Here is a 12,265-nt window from a genome sequence, read left to right as displayed (position 1 = left end):
ATCCTTGAGCATGAGTCGTACTTTAACAGTTTGAGTCTAATTTTTATTATTTATTTCCAGCCACTTTCTTCTTCCCTGGTGTTGGACATGCCGTTGTGGTGGGTGTGGCACAAACCAAATCTTTAATTTTTTTTTTTTCACTGCCTGGCTACACCACACTCAAATTGGGCAGTAGATTAGGTAGGCAGTGTTCCTGGCCCCAAAAAGCACAGCTAATTGATTTAATTCAAGTAAATGTATTGCTTGTGTCCCCCTTGTGACATCATAACGAGCAATAATTCTGAACAGCTTCTAGACTGTAAAGTTCTATACTGAATAAACAAACTCCTCAGGTTGAAACTGGATCCCTGGAACACTGTTTGAAGCTAGAAAGCTTAGCATGTTTGTTTTATTTTTATGATAACATAAGATAGAATAATAAGAGTTACAGTAAATGTATTTTTCAGGCTCTGCTAACAAACCCCGCTGCTCTGAAACGGCATAGTTTTAAAAGGTGATGACATACCGGGACACAACTTATTTAAGACCATAAAGTCCGATGAACAGGACTCGTTGCAGTCTAATATTAAAACCATAAAAACATGTCAGAAGCTCGTAACTCATTGCAGTCTAATTTTAAAACATAAATGTCAGAAGCTTGTAACTCATTGCAGTCAAAATTATTTTCTTTTTCAATTTACACAAAACACAACACGATACAGTAACAACAATAATACACAGGACAGTACTTCAACAATAATAACGACAAGACCATTAGAAATAATAAATACAGAATATAAAAATCGAATTATATTATCACAGACTCCACAAAAAACATTTCCTCCCCCACCCCCCGACCCCCGGACCCCCCAGGACCAACACCCCAAACCCGCTCCGCTGCTAGATGGTGGTCTTAACCTTCTCGGCCGCTGCGACCCACAGCTCAATGCTGGTCTGGCCCACTCCAATCACACGTGCACTAGAGATTTCCATATAAATGACATCCAGTAGTGTCGGAGACCAATTAATCATTGTGAGTTTCTCAGGTTCCTTCCACCTCATGGCTATCAGCTTCTTGGCTGCAGTGACAGCCGCCAGAATGATTCTTTTTTGTTGTATGGATGCTGGTAGTAATGATGTATCTTTCAGAAGTAGTGTTGCTGCCGTAAGTGGGATTGTTAGGTTACATATGTTTGAAAGTTTAGTTGTTATTGATTTCCAAAAACTAGCTACTGGTGGACAATCCCAAAACATGTGCATATAAGTAGTGCCAGTGAAGTAGTGTCAGAGAGCACAAAGTGCACCGAGAGTCGGTCACCAGTCCCATAGCACACAGCTTCCTAGGTGTGAGATACGTCCTATGAATATAATTAAAATGTATTTGTTGGGGCGGTCAGGTGGCGTAGCGGAGATTGCGTTCGTCACCAACCCCGGAGACGCTGGATTCGCCTGTTCGAATCCAGCTCACAGCTCCGGGGTTGTCACCAGCTTGGCTGGCCGTTCACACTAATACAATTGGCAGTATTAGAGGGTGGGAGAAGCTGGCGGGGTGGGTCCGGGTCGTAGTAAACAGCGACTCCTACAGTTCGGTCGGGGCGCCTGCTAAGCACGGATAGGATCTAAGAGCGGTAGTGTCATCCTTCCACACGTTACACGCTCTCAGTGAGAGTCAGCGCTGCCAGGTGAAAAGAAGCGGTTGATTGGCTAGACGTGTGTCGGAGGAAGCACGTGGTAGCCTCCACTCTCCCAGACCGACTGTGGGGGGTAAGTGCACAGCGACCAGGAAGGGGATTGGGAATTGGCATAACGACTAACGATAACGATGGGAGAAAATCTGAGGAAAAAGGAGGGGGAAAAAGATCAATATAAAAAAAATAAAAATATTTGTTGATGATTAGGGTTGCGGGAGGCCAATGTAACATTAGTCCAAATATCATCCCAGTCAAACTCTGTGTCTAATTCTGGGATGTCCCCTCGCCCAGACTGTATCCAATGATAATTTTTTATATGTGGATTTGATTAAGAGTGTATACAAATCTGAGACCAATCCTCTTGAGGTTGTCCTGTCCCTGATAAGCTTAATAAGGCCTAACAAAAATAATAGTTGGTTTCAGGTTGGTTGTCAGTTTGGCCAGTTTGGCCTACGTAGGGCATTTTTTTTTTTTTTTTTTTTTTTTTTTTTTTTTTCCCACGGCGACTATGGATAGGGAATTTCTTTATTTAATTAACCCTTTCACTGCCACACGACAGAAGGTTAGCCCTTTACTATCACACAACCGACGGCGATGCTCCATCATTAGCATCATTAGCTCCGCATCCGCGGAGCTAATGATGCTAATGATGGAGCATCGCCGTCGGTTGTGTGATAGTAAAGGGCTAACCTTCTGTATTGTCACAGTGAAAGGGTTAACCGGCTGTCGTGTGGCAGTGAAAGGGTTAAAATGTTCACAACAACATGGATGCATGTACTCTGCCAGCATGTTTAATATCCATAATACTAAATGTTTGACTAAGATTTCTATGAAACTTTATTCTAAAAAAAAAAAAAAAAAAAAAAAAAAATGATTTTTTTTTTTTTTAATATATCATTTTTTTTTTAAACTCATAAAATATATTGGGTCGCACCTAAATCGGCAGGGTCGGTCGGCAACCTGAAACCAACCATTATTTTTGTTAGGCCTAACAGTGTATGGGTGTAGTGTTTGAGCCCACGGCACCCCATGTGTCTTGAGCACCGACCTTAGTTGCAAGTAGAGGAAGAATGATTTGCCAGCGAGATCATAAAAATCTCTTGGGTCCTGAAACGCTCGAAGGTCATTGCAGTCTGATTTAGAAACATAATGTCAGAAGCTTGTAACTCATTGCAGTCTAATTTAGAAACATAATGTCAGAAGCTCGTAACTCATTGCAGTCTAATTTAAAAACATAATGTCAGAAGCTTGTAACTCATTGCAGTCTAATTTAGAAACATAATGTCAGAAGCTCGTAACTCATTGCAGTCTAATTTAGAAACATGATGTCAGAAGCTTGTAACTCATTGCAGTCTAATTTAAAAACATAAAAACATAATGTCAGAAGCTTGTAACTCATTGCAGTCTAATTTAAAAACATAATGTCAGAAGCTTGTAACTCATTGCAGTCTAATTTAAAAACATAAAAACATAATGTCAGAAGCTTGTAACTCATTGCAGTCTAATTTAGAAGCATAATGTCAGAAGCTCGTAACTCATTGCAGTCTAATTTAAAAACATAAAAACATAATGTCAGAAGCTTGTAACTCATTGCAGTCTAATTTAGAAACATAATGTCAGAAGCTCGTAACTCATTGCAGTCTAATTTAAAAACATAATGTCAGAAGCTCGTAACTCATTGCAGTCTAATTTAAAAACATAAAAACCTAATGTCAGAAGCTCGTAACTCATTGCAGTCTAATTTAGAAACATAATGTCAGAAGCTTGTAACTCATTGCAGTCTAATTTAAAAACATAAAAACATAATGTCAGAAGCTTGTAACTCATTGCAGTCTAATTTAGAAGCATAATATCAGAAGCTCATTACAGTTTGATTTCCGGGTGAAATGTGTTTTTTATTTGTATGTACATCTTTAGAAATTGAGACATTTCCACATGCTGCTCTTGAGATGAAGATAATTATTTAACGAAAACCAACGAATATATTCAATCCTCTGACGAAGGTCCACGTTAGTGTTCATTAACAACTGATTGTGTTCTTCACCACAAGAGCAACATGTGGGAATTTTCTTAATTTCTAAGAAATGTCTTCTCCCGATGCACCCCGAAAAATAAATGGCGGATGTTCAGATTGATTTGCATACACATTCCAAAAGATTTCTGGACAAAATAATCGCTGTGTCTGTCTCCGAGTGGCCGAGTGAACACTGGGACGAGCAAACAGAAACATTAGCATATTAACACATTTGTCCCCGGCCTCCTGGTCGCCTTGTTCAACCCATTTAAAAAAAAGAATTCTACCCCCCCCCCCCCACCCCTGCTAATGAATTTCATTGTCAGGCCGATTTTACGCTCGGTTACATTATTCTTTTGTTGTGTGGCTCTTGTTTCCTGCTTGTCTCTCCCTACACTCCAGATAACGAACACATATTTCTGGACCTGGAGGAGAAACTGACTAAGTACTTCCCCAAGGAATGGAAGCAGGACTCCGTGAAGGTGAGGGGTTGTGTGTGTGTGTGTTTTTCTTTTTTTTGTCACCGAGTGAACAGGATCAGGGTGGCGGGACGGCAAACTGTTGTTAGTCGCAAATGATGAACACTTTGCTTCTTTGAGCCCCACTCCACTGTGTGTGCCATTATAGTTCCCTGCCCTACATACGAGACACACATCCTTTAGCGGGACGAGCGAGATCAAACTGGATCAAACTGGATTTAAACTCTCAAAAAGAGGTGGATGTTTGAGAAGTTTGTATGAGGAAAAAAATATATATATAGTGTGCCCACTTCGCCACATTGATCCTGCATTTTATGGTGTGGTAAGCAACATTTTCTAACTTGTTTGAGGCACACCTATCAGTCACATCTACCAGTCACACCTACCAGTCACATCCACATTTACATTTAGTCATTTAGCTGACGCTTTTATCCAAAGCGACTTACAAGTTCTGTACGACAAGACGGCAAGAAGGGTACAACTCTATCAGCTGAGTAACAATGTTTATCAGAGTGTTGCGTGTTACAGTGTAGGTTAGTTTATTAGGACAAGTGCATGACGGTAAGGTTAGTCGGGGTTAGATTTTTTTATTTTTATTTTAATTTTTTTAATTTTTTTATCATTTCAGATCATTTCAGACATCTACCAGTCACACCTACCAGTCACACCTACCAGTCACATCTACCAGTCACGTCTACCAGTCACACCTACCAGTCACATCTACCAGTCACATCTACCAGTCACATCTACCAGTCACATCTACCAGTCACATCTACCAGTCACACCTACCAGTCACGTCTACCAGTCACGTCTACCAGTCACGTCTACCAGTCACGTCTACCAGTCACGTCTACCAGTCACACCTACCAGTCACACCTACCAGTCACATCTACCAGTCACATCTACCAGTCACGTCTACCAGTCACGTCTACCAGTCACGTCTACCAGTCACGTCTACCAGTCACACCTACCAGTCACATCTACCAGTCACATCTACCAGTCACATCTACCAGTCACATCTACCAGTCACATCTACCAGTCACATCTACCAGTCACGTCTACCAGTCACGTCTACCAGTCACACCTACCAGTCACATCTACCAGTCACATCTACCAGTCACATCTACCAGTCACATCTACCAGTCACATCTACCAGTCACACCTACCAGTCACATCTACCAGTCACATCTACCAGTCACACCTACCAGTCACACCTACCAGTCACATCTACCAGTCACATCTACCAGTCACATCTACCAGTCACATCTACCAGTCACATCTACCAGTCACACCTACCAGTCACATCTACCAGTCACATCTACCAGTCACGTCTACCAGTCACACCTACCAGTCACACCTACCAGTCACATCTACCAGTCACATCTACCAGTCACATCTACCAGTCACATCTACCAGTCACACCTACCAGTCACATCTACCAGTCACATCTACCAGTCACGTCTACCAGTCACACCTACCAGTCACACCTACCAGTCACATCTACCAGTCACATCTACCAGTCACATCTACCAGTCACATCTACCAGTCACATCTACCAGTCACATCTACCAGTCACACCTACCAGTCACACCTACCAGTCACACCTACCAGTCACATCTACCAGTCACATCTACCAGTCACGTCTACCAGTCACACCTACCAGTCACATCTACCAGTCACATCTACCAGTCACGTCTACCAGTCACGTCTACCAGTCACGTCTACCAGTCACACCTACCAGTCACGTCTACCAGTCACGTCTACCAGTCACGTCTACCAGTCACATCTACCAGTCACACCTACCAGTCACATCTACCAGTCACATCTACCAGTCACATCTACCAGTCACACCTACCAGTCACATCTACCAGTCACGTCTACCAGTCACACCTACCAGTCACATCTATTCAAGCCAATGGGAGCACAGAGGTTATTCCTGAATAGTAACACCTCTATATTTTCCAGTAACTAGACAAACCTGTGATTGTCCAGTTGACGCATTCTTGGAGACGGCACGCAAATGAACTGTTAAGTTAAAGTTAAACATCTAAAGACTTGTAATCTGGTCTGGTATATAAACCTAGAGCCTTATTCCAGTGTGGCTCCTCCCTTTTTTCCACAGGGGCCCCAAAAAAGATCCCTGCCTCTGCTGCTGTGTCTCAAGGTGCAGTACTACGTTGAGAATGGCAGACTCATTTGGTACGTCATATATATATCTACCGTATATCAATATACAGGTGCAGCTCGATAAATTAGAATATTGTGGAAAAGTTATTTTATTTCAGTAATTCAATTCAAAAAGCGAAACTCTTGTAGATTATAGATTCATTACACACAAAGTGAAATATTTCAAGCCTTTATTTGTTTTAATTTTGAGGATTATGTCTTACAGCTCATGAAAGCCCAAACTTCTGTATCACCAATAAAAAAAGATGTATAGATGTATTTTTCTTTTGTATATAGAAATGTCGGCCTTCTGAAAAGTATGTTCATGTATGTTCACTCAGTACTTGGTTGGGGCTCCTTTTGCACAAATTACTGCATCAATACAGCGAAATATATAGACTTTTCCACAATATTCTAATGTATTGAGCTGCACCTGTATGTCCATTGTGAATCTTCACTTGTTAAAGGTGCTGTAGATAAATAAAGTAGAGTAATCATGTACAAAATAAACTTTTAGAGCTTTTAGAAAGGTGTGGAATAAAAGTAATGCTTTTAGATTGATTTAATGAATTTATCATTAAAAAATTGTTGGCATGTGCGCCTGATTAGATACAATGAATAAATGACATGCTGGTGCTTTAGTGCGACATCTAGTGGCTGAATGTTGTCTATAGCTCCTTTAAAAATTCACAGCTATCTTCACATCCCTCACTTGCGTCATCCGTGTCCTTACCGTACTACTGTTGTCTTTCTGTGTGTGACACCCCACCCCCACCACCTGTCTTATTACGGGCGGTCTCAGCGAGCGGAAAGCGCGGCGCCTGTACTACTGGGACGTGCGGGAGCGGGTCTTGCGCTCCGAGTGTCGTCAGCAGGAGGAGGTTTACTTCCAGCTGGCCGCTTACGCCCTGCAGGCCGACCTGCCCGACCTGCAGCCGCTGCCGGGAGAGGAGGAGGAGGAGGATGAGGGGGCCGTGCCGTACTTTCAGCCCAAGGAGTACTTCCCTCCCTGGGTAGGTGTTGCGCTTCTTTGAGTGCTTTCTAGATAACCTTAAAGGACCCAGTAGGGCTGTCCCCGACTTAGGATTTGGATGGTCGACTAGGATTGGCCAAAATGTGCCGTTAGTCGACTATTGGTCGCCAAAAAAAAAAGTATAATATTTTTAAACCTTTTATTTATTTTTATTTTTTTATCATTCCATTTGGGCTGTGGGGGGTGCTTAATGTCTGAAGGAGTCGACTGAAGGCTTCTTGTCCTCTGCAAAAGCATGCAATTGGTCCACTGATGGATACATCTTGATATTTGTCTAGTCCAGTGTGTTCATTAGATGGGTGAAATCCTCTTTCAGTGCCTCTGTGCCTGTTTTCGTAGGCAGTTCGCCTCTGGTATGCGTGCCATTAGCGTTAGCCACGCTTCTAGGCCTCTTTTCTTTTGGAAAGAATGATAAAAAAATATAAATAATAATTTAATATATATTATTATATTCGCCTAAGAGGTTAGCCAGTCGACTACGGCTCCTTTCGACCGATTAGTCGACTAATCGATTAATAGGGGTCAGCCCTAGGACCCAGACAACTTTATATTGCGGGAAAAAAGTTAAATAAAGTTAAAGGAACAGTACGACCAACATTATGGGAAGATGGATACCAATTTCCTCTCTGTGTGTTCAGCAGAAAGCTATTTTTTAGCACAAATGAATGGAAGTGGATACGGACCACTAGCCTAGCTGTTGGCCAACAACACGTTTTAAGCTAGGCTAGTGGTCCGTATCCACTTCCATTCGTTTGTTTTAAGCTAGGCTAGCTTGCAGCCTGGATGGTGTTCTACTCACTGAACGCACACGTGTCTATCTTCTTGTCTGACTCTGGAGAAGACGATAAGAGAATTTCCCATGGTGTGTTCCTTTTTAAGCTACAAGGTTTTCACACAACAGCATTATGTTAATTGATTGATTGATTGATTGAATGAACATTTTATTAACAGATTGCAGAATGGGTACAGTACAGTAAAGCTCAATACACACAATTGTTAAGGGGATGCAGACCAGAGAAAGACTTTTGTCTTGTTTACATCAGGGTCCCCCGTTTTAAATTCATCATTAAAATGGGACATTATTACGTTATGTGACCTACTTGAATCTGTGGAACATGTTAAATTTTTTCCCCTAAAGAAAACTAAATCTAAATCGAATCTAAGTAAATATATATAACTATTTATTTATCCAGCACCTCCTTGTATTGACCATGTTGTTTTTGTTGGGGCGTGACACATTTGAAATGAATGTGTTCCTTCCCTGCCTGGCCGCTTGAAGCCTTTTTTTACAACGCATCCGCGTTTCCGGGTTCCCGTTTTGCGCTCTGATTGGCCAAGTCATGTGACATGAGCGCCAATCGTGGGACGGCAAGTTTCTACACTGGTTAAGCTTAGGCACTCTTCGAAGTTGGTTACGGTTAGAGTTTGTCTTAGAGCATGGCGATAGAACGCCAGGTAGTTTGCAGGCTGTTCGACGCGGAAATGGGCAAACACACGCTATTGGGCGCACATGTCACATGACCTGGCCAATCAGAGCGCCGGAAACGCGGATGCATTGTAAAAAGGCTACACGCTGCCTGGCTATCCCACAACCAACAGTAAAAAAAAGAAAAAGAAAAACACCTTTACAAACTGGGCAGTACATTAGGTAGTAGTAGTCAGTGTTGCTGGCTTCAAAAACGCTTGTTAATGTGAAGACTAGAAAGACTAGATTAAAACTAGTCTATAATATGTCCAATATAACCATCTATTCTGGTTTGGCTGCCTGTAGATTTTGGCCAAGCGTGGGCTGAACTTCCTGCTGCGCCACGGGCCCAAGGTGCACCGGGAGCTGTGGGGCATCTCGTCTCGCGACGCCATCCTGCACTTCATCCGGGAGTCGTGTCGGCTGGAGGACGTCCCGGTCACCTTCTACAAACTACAGAAGGTAATTCACAGTGCGGCTAGGTGGCGCTAGTGGGCAAGGCGTTCGCCACCAACGCGGGAGATGCTGGGTTCGAGCCCAGCTCTTTGCGTTGCTGCCAGCTTGGCTGGTCGTTCATACTAATACAATTGGCAGTGTTAGGGGGTGGGAAGCTGGTGGGTGGGGATCGGACGTTGTGGACAGCGACTCCTACAGGTCGGTTGGTGCGCCTGCGCAGTAGAATCAGGAAGCGACGAGGGCGGGGCGGCGTGCCCTCCCACGCAGACCCTCGCCGCTGAGAGATCGCGCTGTGCAGGTGAAAAGATGCGACGGCTGCCTCCTCGTGTACCGGAGGGGACACGTGATGCAAGGCTTGGTCCACATTGCAGCCGACTTGTGGGAGGCGTGGCCTAACGGCGTTCGAGACAGGGGAGGGTAGAATTGGACGATACGAAATTGGGGACGGGAGAAAAATAGAAAAATGGGGAGAAAAAGTAGATAAAAAAAAAAAATAGGGTAATTCACAGTATCTGTCTAAAGCCAGCAGCGTGGTCGAGGAGCACACTCGGGTATATAACGGGGCAGCGGCGGAGAAGCGCGCTTTTGACCGGAAGGTCGCCGGTTTCGAACATTTGTGTGGGGAGGAAGTGAATGAATAACACCGTCTACTCCCTCAACACCAACCGTTGAAGTGCCCTCGAGCAAGGCACTTACCCCAGCCTTCTGCTCCAGTGGACCTGCTCTGTGGCCAACAGCAGAGGGCTGGTAGCACCGGGCGGCTCCCAGGTGTCAATATGTGTGACTGAAGGAGAGTGTAGCACAGCATTGCAAAAAAAAAATGGCATGGATGCTCAGTAAAGCCTATCCTGGTAAAAAATAAACGTATAGATGGAGTTTATTCAGCTCTCGCATGGCTTAATACCCTAACCAATATAACGTATAGAGTTGACCCAGCTCTCGCATGGCTTAATAACATAACTAATATAACTAGGGCTGTCAGTTTATCGCGTTAATTAGATTAATTAATTACACAGCAAATTATCGCGTTATGAAAATTAACTCAAAATTAATTACAATTTTTTTTCTTCTTTTTTTTTTAATAACATTTTTTTTTATCTCATTCATTCCATAAGAATGTAGAATACACATTACAGACTTTTTTTATATGGTCCATTTGCATGTTCTTGGTATCTGATTCTAGGGACATCTATGGATCTCAGGGAATGTATTCCCAGTGTCAGAAATACTGTGTCTGTTACTAGGCTTGAGTAAATTGTAATGAACCAAATGAGAATATAATTTTTTTTTTTTTTTAAACTTAAATTTTTTATTAACATTTATTTAGACAGACAGCACTTACAAAAAATAAATAATAAAAAATGAAGAGACTAGTATCACAATAAAAACAAAAAGAAAAAACAGTGCACATAAATATTTACATGGGTATCACATGGTTAGTTGTCTGGTTCCCCTACTGTTGTTTTCTAGGTATTTGATACAAAGGCTGATTGTGTATCTCCCTTAAACAGGCATAAACAGGTAATTCCTACTCAAAGACAATAAATGCTGACTAAGGTTTGTATGTGTGATCTGGGTCCAGAGACCCTCCTTGAGTTTCTTTCTTCCCTTCTCCTTCGTCCTTTCTTTTTTTTTCTCTTGTTTATTAACTTTCACTTTGCCTTTTGTTTCACCCATACACAAACCACATCATCCCTGAATATTTAATATCACACCGTTAAACAGACATAAATAATAAGTTATAAAAGCATTCAGCACTTGTAATATCCCAAAAACAAAATAGATAATATTAACTAAAGTACAGGTGTGTGACATGGGTTCATAGACCCTGCTTGAACATCTTTCCTCCTTTACCCTTCGCTCTCTTGTGTTGCATTTGGTTCTTCCTCTGTGATGTCGTTCTCGTTCCTTTTATAATCCTCCCACTTTCCCCATCTTTCCCCAAATTTCTCTTCCTGTAACCTCAGCATGTGTGTTATCCTTTCCATATCCTGTATTTCTTCCACTATTCCTACCCATTTTGCTATTGTCGGTGGGTCTTCCTTATACCACAGTCTCGTTATTGCTTTTCTGGCCGCTATCAACATTATTGTGAGAATATAAATTTAAAAGAAAATGTATCTTTGACTGTGAATAACACTATTCTCAAATTGACCAGACCTGAAAAATCTAAGCAAATTAATAGATGAAAGATGATTAAACAGAAGGTTTTGTAGATACAGTACTGAATTCTGCCATCTGGACACATGCAATTTGAAATATGATTATAGAATATAGAATATCAGGCATAAAATGGTTATGCGATTAAAATGCGATTAATTAATTACAAATCCTGTAATTAATTAGATTATTTTTTTTAATCGCCTGACAGCACTAAATATAACATATAGATAGGGTTGGGCATCGTTTGGATTTGAACAATTCCGATTCCGATTCTCCATTTCGATTCCGATTCTTTGAGGTGCAGGTCAAAACAGGTCACAGCTTATTTCGCAGGAGAATTATTTTTTCCGGTTCCAGAACCGGAAGTTAGGAACCGGTTCCAACCCTACATATAGAGTACCAGCTCTCTGACGGGGCTTAATAACCTAACCAATATAACATATAGAATATACCCAGCTGTCTAACAGGGCTTAATAACCTAACCAATATAACATATAAAATATACCCAGCTGTCTAACGGGGCTTAATAACCTAACTAATATAACATATAGAGTACTAGCTGTCTAACAGGGCTTAATAATAATAACCTAACCAATAAAACATATAGAATATACCCAGCTGTCTAACAGGGCTTAATAACCTAACCAATATAACGTAGCCTATCGGTATTGACTTCTATTAACACACGACCCTCCCCCCTCGAAGATCAAGGCAGGCGTACTTCACTCAGAACTGCCCTGGAGGACCAGCATGGCTCTGTGCCAGCTATAATAAGACCTCATGTTCCATCTATCTCAGTGTATTTGTACTCCTTGCGCT

At 41.9% G+C, this 12,265-nt stretch overlaps 1 protein-coding gene across 2 annotated transcripts in view; it reads left to right on the top strand.

Annotated features, from left to right (window-relative positions):
• LOC311234448 (FERM domain-containing protein 6) overlaps positions 1–12,265 on the top strand; it is a 41,529-nt gene that overhangs the window by 17,599 nt on the left and 11,665 nt on the right. For both annotated transcript variants that reach the window (XM_084321627.1, XM_084321626.1), the window contains exons 4-7: positions 4,087–4,166; positions 6,286–6,362; positions 7,132–7,342; positions 9,134–9,289. In XM_084321627.1, coding sequence (XP_084177753.1) covers positions 4,087–4,166; positions 6,286–6,362; positions 7,132–7,342; positions 9,134–9,289 — 524 coding nt within the window. The remainder of the gene's footprint in view (positions 1–4,086; positions 4,167–6,285; positions 6,363–7,131; positions 7,343–9,133; positions 9,290–12,265) is intronic.

This window comes from Notolepis coatsorum (assembly GCF_963971535.1).
Source record: "Notolepis coatsorum genome assembly, chromosome: 9".
Classification (NCBI taxonomy): domain Eukaryota; kingdom Metazoa; phylum Chordata; class Actinopteri; order Aulopiformes; family Paralepididae; genus Notolepis; species Notolepis coatsorum.
The sequence above is the reverse complement of the archived record's forward strand: the minus strand, read 5'-3'. Positions and strand labels throughout refer to the sequence as shown.